This window comes from Caloenas nicobarica, chromosome 2 (assembly GCF_036013445.1).
Source record: "Caloenas nicobarica isolate bCalNic1 chromosome 2, bCalNic1.hap1, whole genome shotgun sequence".
NCBI lineage: Eukaryota > Metazoa > Chordata > Aves > Columbiformes > Columbidae > Caloenas > Caloenas nicobarica.
The window spans coordinates 543,143-561,182 of record NC_088246.1 but is presented as its reverse complement, the minus strand read 5'-3'; the positions used below and the strand labels follow the sequence as shown (position 1 = coordinate 561,182).

The following is an 18,040-nucleotide window of genomic DNA, read 5'->3' as shown; positions in this document are numbered from 1 at the left end:
ACTATGTTTTTTGTCCCTTGTTTCAGACATTGTCTTGATACAAATCATGGCGATGTAATTGTTTCCTGACTGATGCAGGATTCACTCCAAGGGGGCGGGCAGTAGAACTCTCAGATATAATATAACTGGGCTGCAGCAGGCGATAGTTTGTAACAGGAGCTGAATAATTCAAATCACGACCTGGTGAAGTTACAAACACCAGTGTCCCTGTGGTTATTTCTTCCTACAGCGATGTTATGAGTGTAGAATCTCACAGGGTTCTCACACACACACCTCGTTCCCATACACACAAGGGCAGTTCCAGGGGCCTCTCCAGGATGTTTCAAAGCGACAAATATTTTGTTCAGTGTCAAGACAAATGTCTTGAGCTTTGATGGTGTTACCGGCACAAATAGATCCTGCTGTTCTGGTACCACACAAGCACCAATGCTGACAGTCGGACGTTTTATTGCTGTGTTGGGCCCGTGCTCCATGTTCCGATGGATAAATCCAGCCCCGCTGTGGCTTAACCCCACTGCAACCAGCTATCCTCTTAGATCCTTCCAGGGTAAAATTTAAAAGGGAGAGGGGAGCTCCCGTATCTCCCCCAAACTCCACAACCTCCCCCTTTACCGGTTATCTACCCTTTGTGATTTAAACAAGTTTCCTACATCCCAAACGTTCTCAGCGCCTTTGATTCCCAAAAATGAATCAGTTTTCCTCCTCTACTCATTGCGAACTGTTCCCCTTGGGGCAGTTGTTTTCTTTCCTTGCGTTCCTATTGGAAATGTCCTGGATTTCCACAACACCACCGTTCCCTTTCCTCATTTTCCCTTGTTCTTTCCCTCCTACCCCCAACCTCATCTAAATCCTCCGCTGGGTTTTCCTCCCCCCTTCTCTGTCACTCGCAAGCTCCTGCTGAGGCCGCTGCCAACAAGCCCCTGTCCTGCTCTCCTCCCTCCCCAGTTGAAGTTTCTGCGTCTCCCCACGACCACCACACACAGACACAACCACACTCGCTGCAAACGCCCCTCGCCAGCCAGGCACACGCTCCTCAAAACCCTGCCCTATGGCGGGGCCGCTCGAGCCACAAACACACTTGCTACAAATTCATTATTATTATAATTATATAACAATAAAATATAAAAATTACAATATTAAAATTATAACATATTATTACAACCAAGTTCTGGAGGGTCATTCCCGCATCCATCAACAAACCCATCGAAATCCTCCCCAGCAGTCGCTGGGATGCTCCTCTGGCCTCTGCCACATTCCTGCACTTCAATCTACTCTTATCTCCTGAAAAGCTCTAATCACTTTTACCAGAGTTCTAACCACTGTTTGGCAACTATCTTTGTTTGATTATTATGAATATAATCGCAATTAGGATCAACCTGGGGCCAGGCAGTTCAGTTTCCCCCTGTCAGGGTTAATTCCACATTATTTTCAATTATTTTATTTCTGTCTGGACAGAACGACTCTCTCGAGAACAGGTTAACATCGGCCCAGGATGGATCATATCCCCAACGGACAGCGATGCGCATCGGCCCACACCTTCCCTTAATTCAGGCTTTTGGTTTCCCTACATAACTGAATCCCATGACAAACCTGTCCGTCCACAGCCGGGGCCGAAGGGGATTTGTTCCCAGAGAGCTGCGGTGGAGGGTCCTGCTGCGCGGCACCAGAACCACCACCAAACCACAGGGTGGAGAGGAGGCGGGGGAACCCCAGTGGATGGGGACACCACGAACATCCCCGGTGCCAAGATCACCCCCGGCGCAGTGCAAGAGGTGCTGGGGAAGGGTCTTCCTGGCACAGGGACCTACTCTCTGCAGCCTGTTGCCCCCGGGGCTGCCGGCACAGGGTACAGGGACACGTCCTGGGCTGGAGCCGCAGCCCCGGTGCATCCACGGGCTGGAACCGCGGCCCCACAGGTGTGAGGAACACTTAACAAAGGACTGTTGTTTTTACAAAAGTAAGGAGCTGGTGCCTGACCCCAGCTGTGGGGAGGGATGAAGAGACATTAGACTATGAATCCTTAACGTAAAACAAAGTCTTTTCAAACTAATCCCGGAATGCATACTGATACCTGTATTTACAAGTTAATCGAGGGGGAAGGGTAGCCAAAGAGGCAGGAACTCATATTTTAAATAGATTGATAAGGGGAAGGGTATTGTTAAAATTAGATTAATGAAATATGTGAACTGAGGCAGGCGTTGGGTGGTCTGTAAACCCTGAAGTACCAGCCACTGGGGAACAGGGGAGGGAAATTGCGGCCGGGATTTGGGGAATATAAGCAGGGGCTTTTTGCCCTATTATGTGTGCCGACCTTTAGATAGAACACCCGGTGTTGCAATATCGTTATTAAAAAAATTGCTTTGCTGAGAGATCCTGCCTGAGCCTATTATATTTGCAAAATAATTGTTTCCTACAACAGGGGACTGTGGCCCCGGTGCATCCACGGGCTGGAACCGTGGCCCCAGTGCATCCCACAGCCCTTCCATTCCGCAGGCAGCTGAAACGCCCCTGCAAGGCACCCAACTGCTGCTGCCGCCGTTACGCAGGAGAAACCCCCACCGTGTCCACCCGGCCGGGTGCGCCGTGCCGTGCCGTACCGTACCGTACTATACCGCACCACGGCACCCCATGCCAGGGAGCATGAGCACCTGCTGACCCCCCACAGGGGACAATCACCAGCCCGCCCTCCCCCTCAGTGTCCCCACGGTCCCCCACCCCTCTCCCCTGGCAAAGGTCCGTGGGGCTGCCCGGCCCTGGGGTCTCCAGCCCCCCAGCCCTGCGGTCCCGGCCATGGCGCTGGCTCAGGCAGCCACGGGAAGGACCCAGAGAGCTCCAGAGGTGAACAAACCAAGCCTGGGGACAACGCCAGCCTGGGGACAATGCCAGCCTGGCCGGCCTGCAGTGCTACCCCTGCCCAGGCTCCCCAGCACCCATGGGTGCGCCAGGCCAACCCCACGGCTCCTGTGTACACCAGCATCCCCTGGCAGCCCCGCAGCACCCATGGGCATATGGACCAGTCCGTGCAGACCAGCCCCAGTATGGCCCAGTCCACAAAGAGCAGCCCCAGCATGGCCCAGTCTGTACAGACCAGCCACCACGCCACTCTGCCGCCCTCCACACTGCTCCGCACCAGCACCCCAAGGGTCTGACGTGGAGATTTTGGCTTTTTTTTTCTCCGTTTCTAGAGCACAGACCAGGCTGCTCCAGTGCACTCGGGGCACGAGGAGTTTCAGCCCCAGCAGCCAGGATTGCATGGAGCTCAACACGACATATTGCAAACATTCACACTCGGTGACATCGCGGAGGAGCAGCAAACCCCCCTGGGTGTCACAGGCAGCCTCATGTCCCCCCATCTGGCGGTGACCCGCCGCTTGGAGCTGCTGGCAGGGTGAGAACGTGGCGGGAGGAAGTGGGGCAGGCGGAGCAGCCGCCGCTTGGCGCCGCAGCGGCGTTTCCAGGCCAGCGCTCGGGTGATTTATTACACAGACACGTCCCTTTTCACCGGTTTCTGTGCCACCTCCGAGCGCGACACATGCCGCGGCCCCAGGTGGCTTTTTTGGGATGCCCTAGTTGTGCCACTGTCCCGCAACGTGCTGGGCACACACGTGGTGCGGCTGCCGGTAACCAGGCCAAGCGCCGGTCACAGGCCGGGGACGGGGAGGGATGGGACTGCAAAGGGGGGCACACTGGGAACCGAACGCTGCTTTGTGCTTTATGACTGAAAAATCATGAAAAGTCCAAAACTCACCTTCTTTCTTTGCCGTTTGGAATGAATTCACGAGGCTGGGAGACATTATCCCAATTATATTTCTGGAACAAGACCAGAGCTAGAGGCGCCAGGGGAATTTAAGACACTGAGGAGTGTCCATCATCCTCTCAATGCCCTCAAGGACACATTTCAGGGTCTACACTTCCTTAGTGCTAAAAATTATGGTGATTACTTCCCTGTGACCCAAGTACTGAAGGAGAAGGAGAGGCTGGACATGGCTCCTCAAGGGCACAACCTGGTCTCTGCAGAGCGAGGCTCTGGAGAGCCGTTCTGCAGAGCCCGTTTCACCCCGAGGGACCCGCAGGTGAAGGGGTTGGGGTCTGGAAAGGACATTTCCTCCCATTTTCTAATATGCTGAAAAATCAGATCATCACCAGGGCACCGGGAGCCCTCCCCACAGCTTTCCCCAAGAAAATCCATTTACCCAGGCAGCCGGTGCCCAGGGATGCTGGAGCACAGACACTGTTTCTCTGCAGAACACACCTTACCCCGGGAACAAACAACACCAGGACCTCCCAGTGCAGCAGTCTCCTGGTCTGTGGGGAAAAAAAACCCCAAATAACAAAAGGCTTCATGAACACTCAAATATTTTTAATGACAAATTGCCCCTCATTCCTATTATTAATATTTTGGCAGTGTCAGGGTTAATCACGGAATCACGGCTGGTTTGTGTTGGAGGGCCCTTCCCAGCCTCCCAGTGCCCCCCCGCCATGAGCAGGGACATCTGCACCAGCTCAGGTTGCTCAGAGCCCCGTCCAGCCTGGCCTGGGATGTCTCCAGGGATGGGGCATCCACCACCTCTCTGGCCAACCTGGGCCAGGCTCTCACCACCCTCAGGGCCAACAACTTCTTCCTCATGTCCGGCCTGAATCTCCCTCCTTTAGTTTAAAACCATCACCTCTTGTCCTATTGCAACAGGCCCTGCTCAAAATTCTGTCCCCATCTTTCTTCTTGGCCCCTTTTAAGTCTGGAAAGGCCGCACTAAGGTCTCCCCGGAGCTTCCCTTCTCCAGCTGAACCCCCCAACTCTCTCAGCCTGTCCTCCCAGCAGAGCCGTTCCAGCCTCGCATCATTTCTGGGGCTCCTCTGGCCCGCCTTGCCCGGTCTCCTCATTTCTGTGACCCCCTTGCAGGGTCTCCTCCTCCCTGCGCCCCCACCACAGGGCACACAGGAGGGAGGTGGCACCTCTGTCACCGTGACAGGGGACAACGCTCCGTGGGACGGGACACGGCAGCAAGGAAGGACACAGGGATGGCACAGCCTGCAGTGCCCAGTCCCTCTGCTCAGGACAGCGAAAACCACGTCTCACACAGGGACGTGGGCCTCGTGCCCACCTCACGTGGGGAACAGGGCAGAAAAAGAGGAGGACAGTGTCACAATCAGCAACAAAAACTGATCAATTGAATGAAAAATGGCCCAGTTGCTTCAAAACTCTTCATGGGGTATTTTTGGCCAAAGATGACACTTCCCACACCAGCGAGGACCAAATGAACCTCTGTGTAATTAGCTTTCCCCAGAAGATGAGATTTCATTATGTCAATACCAATAAGGGAACAAAGGGCACAGCTTGGAGGGACGGCACAGAGCAGCAGGTCGCCATGCTCACACGGACGTGTCACCTCCCCTGCTCGGGGACGTGCTGGTGATGCCGCGGGCTCAGGGCTGCCCTGGGCACACACCAGAGGCCTCACTCCGGGGGCTGCAGCGTCCAGAGGAAAAAGAAAACACATGTGGACAGCGGGAAAGGAGCAGCTCTGGATCTGCAGTCGCACTCGGACGAGACCCTAAAACGACACAGGACACAGTGACAGAAACCTGCGGTGACACAGACAAACTGCCAGTGGCCAGAGGGTTGTGAAGGTTTGATCTCCATCTCACATACAAAGAAATTTCCCTCTGAAATTCACAGTGGAGCTTCCCGAGCTGTGAGCGTTACATTACCAAAACAGTGTGGACAGAGCGAGGGGAAGTTAAATTAGTTAAGATTAAATCAGTTAAGATTAAGTTAGTTAAGATTCGTCTTTGTGCTTCTCGGTGCAGATGGTAAACTGGAGGATTTGGTTTTGAACTCAGCTTTTTCGAGTGGCCGAACTGGTTCCTCCTTTCAGTGTCAAGCTGTGTGAACAGCTGGACTCAAACCTTGAACCTGTGAAAACATGAAATTTCACTCCAAAAGGAAAGAATGTTTAAGTGCTGCTCAAGTCACCACTGTCAATTGAATGGTCTTGTAAAGCGTGTGTAGTTTTCTGCATGTGTAAAGAAAATACCTCAAGGTACCATCACCAAAAATCTCACACAACGGGAACCTTCAAAAAACACATAAAGACTTGCAAAAATTGCTGGCAGTCTAGATTCCAAATCAACACGGGGGCATTGAAGGGGGTCTTGTTAGAAAGATGGGGACAGACTTTTCAGCAGGGCCTGCTGTGACAGGACAAGGGGTGATGGTTCTAAACTAGAAGATGGTGAATTCAGACTAGATCTAAGGAAGGAATTTTTTACAACTGAGACTCTGCAGCCTGGAGCAGCCGGAGGGCAGAGCTGCCCGTGCGGGAGAGGAAGGCTGGGCTGCTAAACCCTTACCCTGTTCTCTGCAGCAAGGGCGCTGCTCACTCGCGTGATTTAGCGGCTGCTGTCCCCAAAGAAGCTCTCTGCCTTAAAAGGAAACATCCCTTCGCTGAAACACCAAATCCGGGCCCCAAAAAGAAGCATGAACTCATAAAAGGCCTGAGTAATGGAAGATTTTCCCTTAAAAGAAACAAACAGCTGGTGGAAGAGATGAGGGAACTGATGGGGCCATTGTGTGTTCTGTTATTCTTTTGATTACGAGGTTTTTGACGGCAGTTACGGAACAGGCGGAAAAAAACCCTGCTTCTGGTGTGAAGGCACCAGCTGGAGTGACTCAAAGCCTCCGGCGAAGGGGGGAGCTGCAAACCACAGCCACCGTGTGCGCCGTGAGTGCCGGGATGGCTCCAAAGGACATGGGAACGCTCAGCCTCACCCTCTGAGAGCGGCTGACGGACACGGTGAGGCCAGGGAGGCCATGGAAAATCAACCGCTTCATGCCGAGCTGGAGCAAAGTATGGTTTAGGAAGATGAGATGTTTGGTAACAGAACAAATAACCCCATTTCTCCTGCTTGGCGGGTACAAGGTTTCCAGGAGGCCCTTTTTTGGGGTGGGAGATAACTGCAAACAACTTTTTTCTCATAAACAAGTGTTCTGCTAAGAAATAAGACAGCGAGAGGTTCCACAAGAAACACAGCAGGGTTGTGGAAACACGTTTGAAGCTTTCCAGACACGTCCAGTCCTCGTGTCGCACCACAATCCAGCCCCTTTGTAACTAAAATCTTCCAAACACATTTCCCCCTGGCCCGTTCTGAGGGCAGCCCCCACCGCAAAGGGAACGCAGGATCCCAACGGGGATTGGCTGGAACAGCTTCTGCATGAGGAACTGCAGGCTGGGACAGACCAGCTGCGGGAAGAAGTTGTCAGGGAGGTGATGGAGCTCTGCTGGGTCACAAGTGGCCGGAGAGGGCGAGGGAATGGCAGGAAGATGTGCCGGAGGGATGCAGGTGCGATATTAGGTTGGAAGGACAAGAGGTGATGGTTTTAAACTAAAGAAGGGAGATTCAGGCCGGACATGAGGAAGGAATTGTTGGCCCTGAGGGTGGTGAGAGCCTGGCCCAGGTTGGCCAGAGAGGTGGTGGCTGAACCATCCCTGGAGACATCCCAGGCCAGGCTGGACGGGGCTCTGAGCAACCTGAGCTGGTGCAGATGTCCCTGCTCATGGCAGGGGGGCACTGGGGGGGCTGGGAAGGGCCCTCCAACACAAACCAGCTGTGATTCTGTGATTCTATTCGGAAAGGGTTCTTCACCCAGAGGTGCTGGACACTGGAACAGGCTCCCCAGGGAGGTGTCACGGCCCCAACCTGACAGTGTTCAAGAAGAGACTGGACAACGTCCTCAGACACATGGTGTGAGCTGTGGGGTGTCCTGTGCAGGGACAGGAGTTGGACTCCATGATCCTGTGGGTCCCTTCCAGCTCAGGACATTCTGATCCCATGGACGCTCATCAACCTGTTCACTGTCCCTCCAGCACAGGAAGGTGACAGCAGGTGAAGCGAGAGGGACCCTTTCAAAGCTCAGGGTTGAGAGGAGAGCGATGTGCTCAGAGGTGAGAACCTTACCGCAAGCTGGTAACGACGCAGAGGCGACTGTGAGTAAATCTCACCTTACTGAGAACCAGTGTCCAACGCACCTCTGGCAATGCTGTGAGAAGCTGCTTGTGCAGAGTATCTTGGCCTCTCCAGACCCTTCTTCTGGACGGGTGCTGTGGAACTGCTGCCGCCTCCTCCAGAGAACCGGCTTAGCCCAAAGGCCGGGTCTGTCTCGGCTTCCAGCATGGGGAGGATCTCGCCAGTTCTTGCCACCACCAGACCACGTACCCCTGATGAACATGAAGCTTTTGAGATTGGCATCTTAAAAACAGAATGAGAGATGTTTGTTCGGTTCTCCCTTAATGCCATGATGATGGCACCGCCCTGCTCTTCACTGACAGCAACAACGCAGCCTGGCATGTCCCACATGACAAATTGTCTCATCTTCTCCCTGGTGGGATGCACTGTGACAGGGCACAGAGCAGCTCCTGCAGCGGAGCGCTAAGGGTGTGTCTGGAAAGGACACTCATGCTTGGGGGACAGCGTAGGAGCATGAGGGGGGGCTCAAGATACTCCTCCCACCCCCCCACTGCTGACCCAGGAGATGCTGAAGACACAGACTGTCCCATCACACGTCTGCTCGGCTGTGGGTGTGTGGAGGCTCCAAGCAGTTCACCAGCTGCACTGGAAAATGCAAAATGTAAAATGCAAAATACGATTTGCTGCTCTATCCAATCTCCTCAGCCTGTTTCTGGACAGAGCAGCACAAAACCTGCCGGACTAGACCCCGCCCCGCAGCAGCAGCCTCTCTGCCCCCGGCAGTTCCGCGTAACCACGGCGTTTCTCCAACTCCCTCCATGGGGTTTCTCCAGCCCCCCCAGCCGTCCCCCCAGCCCTCACTCTCCTCTCGCCTCTCCCGTGGCAGCAGCGGGTTTGTTAACACCAGGAGCTCTGCCCGGCCGGGGGAAGCACCGGCCCCGCTCTCCCACGGCCACTTGTCGCCTGTGCCGTGCTCGGCATGTGCCTGATAACTTAATGGCCTGTGAAACATAAACACCCGCTCAGAAGTTTTGTTTCAAAGGCTCCTTCGGTTCCAAACATCCTCGTGTGGTTTCCTTTTTCAGAAAGAGAGTATTTTTTTTTCTTTTAGCACTAGATCCGTTTTCCAAATCCTCAGCAAGGCCGAGCTGGTAACGCAGCAGCTGCGGGTCACGGCTCGCAGGGGCTGGGACAGTAAATGCTCCCGCACTCTGGGAGCACATCGGGGTGACAGGAGACACTGTCTCTGCATCTCAGATTTCAAAATGCTGCTAAATGCAGCTTTGGCTCGGCATTAGCAATAAAATGACAAACACGATGCTTTTAACAGCCAAGGGGGTTTAGGGAGAGTTTCTGTCGCTGGCAAGATACATTTGAATCTCCTGCTGGGGAAACGTCACGTACACCGGGTCAGCCAACTGCTCCACATCACTCCTGGTGAAACTGTTTTGCTTCTAAAAGGTCCTTGTGCCTGTTCTGTGTCACCCGTGATGGCACCTGGCCTGCCCGCCACGCCCCTTTTGTCCTCTGGGGCTCTGTTTTTTCAATAAAAACTCTTACTCCCCCAAAACCACAAGCTTTGCTGGACTTGCTGTAGCAGATGCATTTAGAACCCTAAAATCACTCCCCTGCGACACTTGCACTAAGTTTTCTTGAGAGACACCCCTGACCTTCCTCACAACCACGGGTACGGGGATCCTGGGAATTCACACACACCCGGCACAGCTCCCCTGAATAACGTGATAACTGTGATAATGCAGAGGACAGTGCTCGTCCTGAGGGAGTCTTAGAATCACAGCTGGTTTGTGTTGGAGGGCCCTTCCCAACCTCCCAGTGCCCCCTGCCATGGGCAGGGACATCTGCACCAGCTCAGGTTGCTCAGAGCCCCGTCCAGCCTGGCCTGGGATGTCTCCAGGGATGGTTCAGCCACCACCTCTCTGGCCAACCTGGGCCAGGCTCTCACCACCCTCAGGGCAACAATTCCTTCCTCATGTCCGGCCTGAATCTCCCTCCTTCAGTTTAAACCATCACCACTTGTCCTATCACAACAGGCCCTGCTCAAAAGTCTGTCCCCATCTTTCTTATCATCCCTTTTAAGTCCGGACTGCACTAGGCTGCACTAAGGTCTCCCCGGAGCTTCTGTCCTCCAGCTGAACCCCCCAACTCTCTCAGCCTGTCCTCCCAGCAGAAATTTCCTCGTTACCTGCTGGTGCCCCACTGCCCGTCACCGCTGTGCAAGGCCGCCCCTCAGCAGGCTCCGCCAGCCCAGCCCAGCGCAGCCCGGCCGGGTCTCACCCGCACGGCAGGGCCCCGCTGTCCGCCGCAGCGCTCGGGGCTGGTAGTGCCGGGACGGGCCGGGCTCCAGATCCAGGGAAGCGCCCAGGAACGGCAAGGACTAGCGGCGGGGCCGGCCGGAGACGGGCCGGGGACGGGAGAGCGGCGGCCGGGCCGGCGGTAACGCCGCGCCCGGCGCCGCAGGGCGGAGCTCCCGGCCAGGCCGCGTTGCCATAGCGACAGCGGCCGCTCTAGCCGACCATAGAGCGGCGGCCTCGCGACCCCTGCCGGGCCGCCCGGGCACTTCCGGGGGCGGGGGCGGTTGCTATGGTGACGGATGCTCGAGGGGGCGTGGCCGTGGGGGCGTGAGAGGGGAGGGGCTAAGGGAGGCGTTGCTATGGGAACGGTGCGGGAAGGAGCGGGATGGAAGGCGTTGCCATGGGGATGGGGGTGGTAAAGGACCCGTTGCCATGGGAACGGGGCGTAGCCTTGGGGATGGGGGAGTCAGGGACCTGTTGCCATGGCGATGGGGGGGGAGGTAAAGGACCCGTTGCCATGGGAACGGGGCGTAGCCTTGGGGATGGGGGAGTCTGGGACCTGTTGCCATGGCGGGGGGGGGGGGTAAAGGACCCGTTGCCATGGGAACGGGGCGTAGCCTTGGGGATGGGGGGTCAGGGACCTGTCGCTGTGGGTACAGAAGGGGTAGGGGATGCTTTGCCATGGGGACAGGAGGCACAGGCAGAGGCATTGCCAGGGGCTTGTGCCCCCACCCCCAGGCCTTGGGGACACCCCCTGCTTGGGGTGGCCGCACAGGGAGATGTCCCCATGGGACCGTCGCCAATGGGGGTAACCCCACGGGTGGGGTAACCCCTCCCTGCCAGTGTCCCCCCTGCCATGCCAGGTGCTCCCAGCTCTGGGACATCCAGTGCTGGGACAGCTCCCCCCAAGGACAGCGTCCCCATCCACCAGCACCACGGGCAGGCAAACCGCCCCAAACCCGGGGGGTTCCCAGAGCCCTGTGTCTGTGCTCGGGTCTGGCCCCTCTCCATCGCCCCAGAGCAACCCCCGAGCTTGGGGAGGGCAGGCCGGATGGCGCTGCGTGGTGAGTGCGGTGAGCCCAGGTCTGGCAGCCCTGGCAGCGCCGCCCGACCAGCCCTTCTCCATGACGGATCATCCCGACGTGATGGATTATCCCAACATGACGGATTATCCCAACATGACAGATTAACCTGACGTGACAGATTATCCTGACGTGACGGTTCTCCCTGCGGAGCCGCATGTCATTAGGACAGTAATCCTGGCACAGCCAACAGTGGCATGAAGCCTCATGGCAGCTCACATGCTGAACTGTTGGGTTCTCCGGTGCTCCTGACGCCTCCTCTGCCCGCATCCGACCAGATCTCCCACGGCTCTTCCCAGCTCGGGGCTGGATCGCTCTGGCAGCAAACCCACAGGGACCCTGGGAGAGACGTGGCCACCAGCAGCCCCATGGGGAGGCCCTGGGCTCTGGGGGGGCTGCCTGCCAGCCCAGGATGGTGCAGGGTGAGCTCAGGGAAGCAGATGGGATTTAATCACGTCTGGCATGGCCGAGGTTGATGCTCCCTGGATGGAAGGGAGAGAAGAAGGAAGAGCTGCTGCCCCCAGCACCCCTCAGCAAGGGGGGTCCCCTCCGAGCCGGACCTGGCTTGATCTGAACAGCAAGGTCCAACATGCAGCCATGCTGACATGAGCCCCACCGCCCCACTGAGGCACAGGCTCCGAGCACAGTCCTCCTCCTCCTCCTCCTCCTGCAGGAGCTCATCTGCAGATGCTGCTCAGCCACAGGCTTTGATTCTGCAGCTCTGATTTATACAGACGGGCTCTGCTCCTGCAAGTGCAGGGGGTTCCTCAGCTTTTCCCTCTAATTCTGCCGGGAGGAAAGCGCCGGCTCACGAAGGCCCAACGGTCCAGAGTCCCCTCTCTGGGGACAGCAGGCGTGAGACACCACGCAGCGTGTCCCACGCTGGCTCTGCGCCCACGGCTGCAGCTGCTCGGCAAAGCGTCATGTCCCTGCAGGATCCGGCCCCACGGAGCATCCCCGGGTGTGCACATGGGGGGAAATTTCCATGAGGAGGGTGGTAGGAAAGGGATGGACAGCTGGTGGCAGGAAAGGGATGGGCAGCTGGTGGCAGGGAAGGGACAGGCAGTCGGTGGCAGCCAGTGCCCCGTAACTTCAGCCAGCTGTAAAACCACAAAACCGCCCCAGCCAGGGTGTCAGTGCCAAAATCACCCCATGGGAGCAGATGCTGGGAGATGTTTTTTCTCAGTCACGGCAGCTCCCAGCAAGCGCTGAGCCAACGCTGCCTGGAGTCAGCTGGATATTGGCTGGCAAAGGGTGTTTCGCATCCTGGGTTTTGTAGCCCTAGAGCAGGAAATGTCAAAACCACCCAAATATTTACTGTTTCAGGGCACACAGGGTGCACGGGGTCAGAAACAACCGCAGCAGCGTCATTCCCTGCGGCTGCTGCAGCCCCGGGAACCGCGGCCACAGGGGCTCCTCGGAGCAGCCCCGGGCTCACCCCCTGCACGGCCCGGGGGGGTCCGGCCTGGGGGGGTCCGGCCTGGGGGGGCCTGGGGAGCAGGGGGGACACTGTGGGGACACCCCACCCGGGTCTCCGCAGGGCCCGATCCCCACTCCACCCTGAGCCCTGCCCGTGGGGAGGGGGCTGCCCGGCGCCGGGCAGGGGAGCATCTGCAGCTGCCCCCCGCCCTGCGACCCCCCCGTGGCCGCGGTCCCGCGTGAGTTTCCCTGGTCGTTATCTCGCCTCGGCCCTGAACTTTGATCGTGGCGAGGCCAGAACGATCCCGGTGGGGGAACGACCGGGTGGACACGGGGACACTGGGTGTTCATTAACCCGCGCGGGGGCCGGGCTGCGGAAGGCGGAGCGGGGCATCCCTCCCATCACGCCCTTACCGGGGGATGCGCCCCACGCCGGGGGCTGCGGTCGCGGTGCGTGGGTTGCGCCCACCCGGTGCCCGCCCGAGGATGCGGGGGGGGGGGGGGGGGGGTTGCTCCGGGGCCCCTCCCTGGCCCCCCACGCGTGGGCGGGAGCGCGGCGGTGAGCGGCGGCGGGAGCGCGCAGGTGCGGCGCGGCGGAGCTGGGGACGCAGCCCCCGGGCGGGGCGTGGGAAAGCCGCGCGGGGTCCCGCAGCCCCCCGCGGTGCGGAGGGACGGGGAGACGGGCCCGCCGGCTGCAGCCTTGGCCCCGGCAGGCGGGGCGGGGGCAGTGCGGGGGCGGGGGGGTCACCGCCCCGGGCGGCGGGGCCGGGCAGAGGGCGGCAGCTGCTGCGCAGGCGGGTTCGGAGCGCGGGCAGGTGAGCGGGGCAGGAGGGGGCCGGGGGATGCGGGCCGGGGGCAGCTGCCTGCAAGCGGGGCCAGGACACGGGGGTCCCGGCTCGCCCGCACGGTGGGTGCCCGGTGCTCGGCTCCAGGTCGGGTCCGGCAGCCACCCTGGGGGGGGTGTGGAGCCCCCCCCGCCCCCTCGCACCCTGCGCGGCAGCCGTGGCGGGTGGGTGCTCTGGGGTGCCAGGGCAGCCCCGGCTCTTGCAGGGTGCCGCCATGTGCCCATGGCTCCCGGCGCCCCACAGCAGCCATGGGGTGGGGGTGCTGGGCGGACAGGGCCATGGCACCCGGAGCAGAGCCCGTCCCCCACTGCCGCAGTCAGTCTGGTCCCCCCTCAGTCCTCTCCCATCACAGCCCATCTTTACTAGTGCCCCCCAGGCTCAGCTGGCAGCAGGGACCCCTCAATGGGGGGCTGTGCCCATGGCTGGAGCCCTGGCACCCAACAGAGGGTGCTCCAGGCGGGGCCAGTGCTCAGCACCCAGCAGGGCTCACGCTCCCTCAGGATGGGAGAGCTGGCATGGCATGGTGCGATGTGGTGCTGGCCTTACCGGCGTGGTGCTGCTCAGCTCAACGGGGCGGCCTTGGTGGCAGCAGCCACTTGCAGGTGCTGTTGCCACCCCGTGGTGCCCATCCCACGTCTTGCCGGGATACTGGCACTGTCAGCAGCTGCCGGTGGGGACGGGGGCTGAGCACCAATTCTGCGCCAGAGGCTGCGGCAGAGTTGGGGGATCGGCTGCTCCCCATGCCAGGGACAGCGGTGGCAGCTGCCGGCAGGGACAGGGCCCCCTGGCTGATCGCTCCCTCTGCCCCCAGGTCCCCCAAGGATGTGGCTGCTCCGGCTCGCCTGGGCGCTGGCCATGCTGGGCATCGCAGCCGGCTCCAGCCCCAGCCCCGGCTCCGCTGCACCCCCTCTGGACAAGGCCTCCATCTTTGCCGACCTGTCCCCGGCGGAGCTGCGTGCCGTGCGGACCTTCCTGCTGAACCGCCCCGAGCTGGGACTGTCCCCGAGCCGCGGGGAGCCCCTGGCCAAGAACACCCTGTTCCTGGTGGAGCTGCTGCCCCCCAAGAAGCGGCTGGCCCTGCGCTACCTGGACCAGGGAGGCCCCCGGCCCCGGCGCCAGGCTCGGGCCGTTGTCTTCTTCGCGGGGCAGGCAGAGCCCAACGTCACCGAATTCATCGTGGGGCCCCTGCCCCGGCCCAGCTCCTACCGGCCCCTGCGCTTCAAGGGGGGTCGCACCATCCCCTTCACCTCCCGGCCCATCACCCAGCTGGAGTACGAGCTGCTGCACCGCACGCTGCTGGTGGCCCTGGAGCCGCTGCAGCCGCTGCTGCGCAACACCACTGGCTTCGGGTACCACAACGGCTCCCAGGGCTCCCTGACTTTCTCGGACATTGCGCCGCGGGGGCTGGCGCCCGGCGAGCGCCGCAGCTGGCTGGTGCTGCAGCGCTTTGTGGAGGGCTTCTTCCTGCACCCCGTGGGGCTGGAGGTGCTGGTGGACCACCGGGACCCCGACCCGCGGCGCTGGGCAGTGCAGCAGCTCTGGTACAACGGGCAGTACTTCTCCAGCCCGCGGGAGCTGGCCGAGCGCTACGAGCAGGGGACGCTGGCGCTGGCCCACCTGGCCGAGCTGCCCTCCCAGCAGCTCTTCTCCAGCTACGAGCCCCGCGGGCGCTTCACCACCGGCACCCCCACCGACGTGCATGGGGCCAAGGTGTGCGAGCCGCAGGGCCGGCGGTACCGGCTGCGCGGCAACCAGCTGGAGTACGGGGGCTGGAGCCTGGCCTTCCGCCTGCGCTCCTCCGCCGGGCTCCAGCTCTTCGACCTGCGCTTCAACGGGGAGCGCCTGGCCTACGAGGTGAGCGTGCAGGAGGCCATCGCCTTCTACGGGGGCCACACGCCGGCCGCCATGCAGACCAAGTACATGGACGCCGGCTGGGGCATGGGCTCCGTCACCTACGAGCTGGCCCGCGGCATCGACTGCCCCGAGGCGGCCACCTACCTGGACGCCCACCACCTCTATGACGCCGACGGGCCCGTGCGCTTCTCCAGCGCCATCTGCATCTTCGAGCTGCCCACGGGTGTCCCGCTCCGCCGCCACTTCGACAGTGACTTCCAGGGGGGGTTCCACTTCTACGCGGGGCTGGAGGGGCAGGCGCTGGTCCTGCGCACCACCTCCACCGTCTACAACTACGACTACATCTGGGATTTCCTCTTCTACCCCAACGGCGTGATGGAGGCCAAGGTCCACGCCACTGGCTTCATCCATGCCACCTTCTACACGCCACAGGGCCGGCGCTACGGCAGCCGCGTCCACAGCCACGTCCTGGGCAACCTCCACACCCACCTGGTGCACTACAAGGTGGACCTGGACATCGCAGGTGCCACCCCCCGCCGCACCCCTGGCCCCGGGGAGGGTGCTGGGAGGTGGGACCGGACCCCACACAGAGTTCCAGGGGCTTGGGAGATTTTTCCCCAAGGGAGCGTTGCTGTCTGACCCTCTGAAGATGCTCCTCCCCAGGGTGGCATCTCTGTGGGGTCCCAGCCCCGTGCCCGCCATCAGCAGGATGCCGCTGCACCCCGGGCCCCGCCGCCGCTCACGGCCTCTCTGCTTGCAGGCACCGGCAACAGCTTCGAGACGATGGACGTGCGCTTCGAGAACATCTCCAACCCCTGGAGCCCGGGCGCCCGCGTGGTGCAGCCTTGGCTGCACCGGCAGCCACGCCGCAGTGAGCGCCAGGCCGCCTTCCCCTTCGGCACGGCGCTGCCGCGCTACCTGCTCTTCTACAACCCACACCGGCACAACCGCTGGGGCCACCCACGCAGCTACCGCATCCAGCACAGCTCCCATGCCAGGCGGGTGCTGCCGCGTGGCTGGCAGGAGGAGAAGGGCGTCTCCTGGGGCAGGTGGGCTTGGGGGTCCCCACGGCACAGGGATGTGGCTCCTGCCAGCCCCGGTGGCCTCCAGCACAGCCAGCCTCGCTGTCTGTGCTCCGAGCCCTGAGCATCACCCAGGCACTGCGGTCACAGCACTGGGACCCTCCATGGTGGCACCTCATGCCCTCAGCTCCCTGTCCCCACCCCGGCAGCCCCTCTGCGGGATTAGCCCATCACAGTCATAGCTGCTGTCATCCCTGGCTGCCAGGGGACCCCTTGAGAGACCCCCCGTTCCTGCCCTGGCACCCTGGAGCAGGTGGTGGCACCCGCCCAAGGGGCACCAGGGTCCCAGCTGTCACCACCCCGGCTGAGGGGGATCCCGGCTCCCCTGTCCTGGCACAGAGGGGACGTGGCTGGTGGCCTCAGCACTGCAGGTGCCACACTGAGCCCCCTGGAGCTGGGAGCCCTCTGGGACCCCCATCGGGTCCCCCCAGCCCCATGTCCCCCCTGTGCAGGCGAGCGGTGGGTGGCACAGCCCGGGGAGCCCCGGCAGGGGTGGGAGATGGGTCCTGTCCCCACCCCAGCACCCACACACGGGGCTCTGCGCCCTGCCCCCGGCGATGGGCCCAATCCTGCCACTGTCCCTCGCAGGTACCACCTGGCCGTGACGCGGCACCACGAGAACGAGCGCAGCAGCAGCAGCATCTACACCCAGAACGACCCCTGGGAGCCCCTCGTCAGCTTCGAGGGCTTCATCCATGACAACGAGACCATCGAGGACCAGGTGACAGCGCGGGGACATCGGGCAGTGGGGGTGGCAGCCTGGGCACCATGGCCGGGGACCGCTGTGCCCTGTGCCCCACCAACAGCCGCTGTCCCCTCTGTGCAGGACCTGGTGGCCTGGGTGACCGTGGGGTTCCTGCACGTCCCACACGCCGAGGACATCCCCAACACGGCCACCCCTGGCAACGCCGTCGGCTTCTTCTTGCGTCCCTTCAACTTCTTCGACGAGGACCCCTCGGTGGCCTCGCGCAGCCCCGTCATCGTGCGCCCGCTGGACCCCCCCACCTTTTCCCGGCTGCAGATCCAGCGCTGGACACCCGCCAGCCCTGGCCCCTGCGTCGCCCCGGGGCCCTTCACCTACAATGGCACCTACTGGCAGGAGTGACCGTCCCGGCAGTGCCGGGGACCCGGGGCACCCTGCACCGTGCAGGACCAGGGCGGCCGTGGGGACACCGAGGTGTGGGCCATGCCGTGCCCCGTCACAGGCTCAGTAAAGGCGATGCCACCTCCTCCGGACCCGTCTCTGCCTGGGCCGTGCGGCAGCCCTAGCACCAGCGCGGGCACCGGCACGGGGAGCACCCAGCCCCGTCGAGCGGCTGTTGCAATATTTAATTACACCACCGGTCAAGGCTGCTGCCCCCCCAGCGCCCTTCCCTGGCCTTTGCACCCGCCTTGGGGTCGGTTCCCCCACGCGGGGTCCTGTCCCCCTCCCCATGGCACCATCCACGGTGGCACAGCTCGGCCGTGGCCCCGTCCCGCAG

At 61.0% G+C, this 18,040-nt stretch overlaps 1 protein-coding gene and 1 long non-coding RNA gene across 2 annotated transcripts; one reads left to right on the top strand and one right to left on the bottom strand.

Moving 5' to 3' along the window:
• Window positions 1–4,612: 4,612 nt before the first annotated feature.
• Window positions 4,613–10,421, bottom strand: LOC135986223 (uncharacterized). Its single transcript, XR_010605862.1, has 4 exons — window positions 10,169–10,421; window positions 8,524–8,610; window positions 8,028–8,216; window positions 4,613–5,552 (listed from the first exon to the last, which is right to left on the bottom strand). It is a non-coding gene; the product is annotated as an uncharacterized LOC135986223 (long non-coding RNA).
• Window positions 10,422–14,445: 4,024 nt separating this feature from the next.
• Window positions 14,446–17,770, top strand: AOC1 (amine oxidase copper containing 1). The gene is made up of 4 exons (XM_065630063.1): window positions 14,446–16,000; window positions 16,238–16,526; window positions 17,148–17,280; window positions 17,386–17,770. Exons 1-4 carry the CDS (start codon window positions 14,446–14,448, stop codon window positions 17,662–17,664), a joined length of 2,256 nt encoding a protein of 751 aa, XP_065486135.1. The 3' UTR covers window positions 17,665–17,770.
• Window positions 17,771–18,040: the final 270 nt, after the last annotated feature.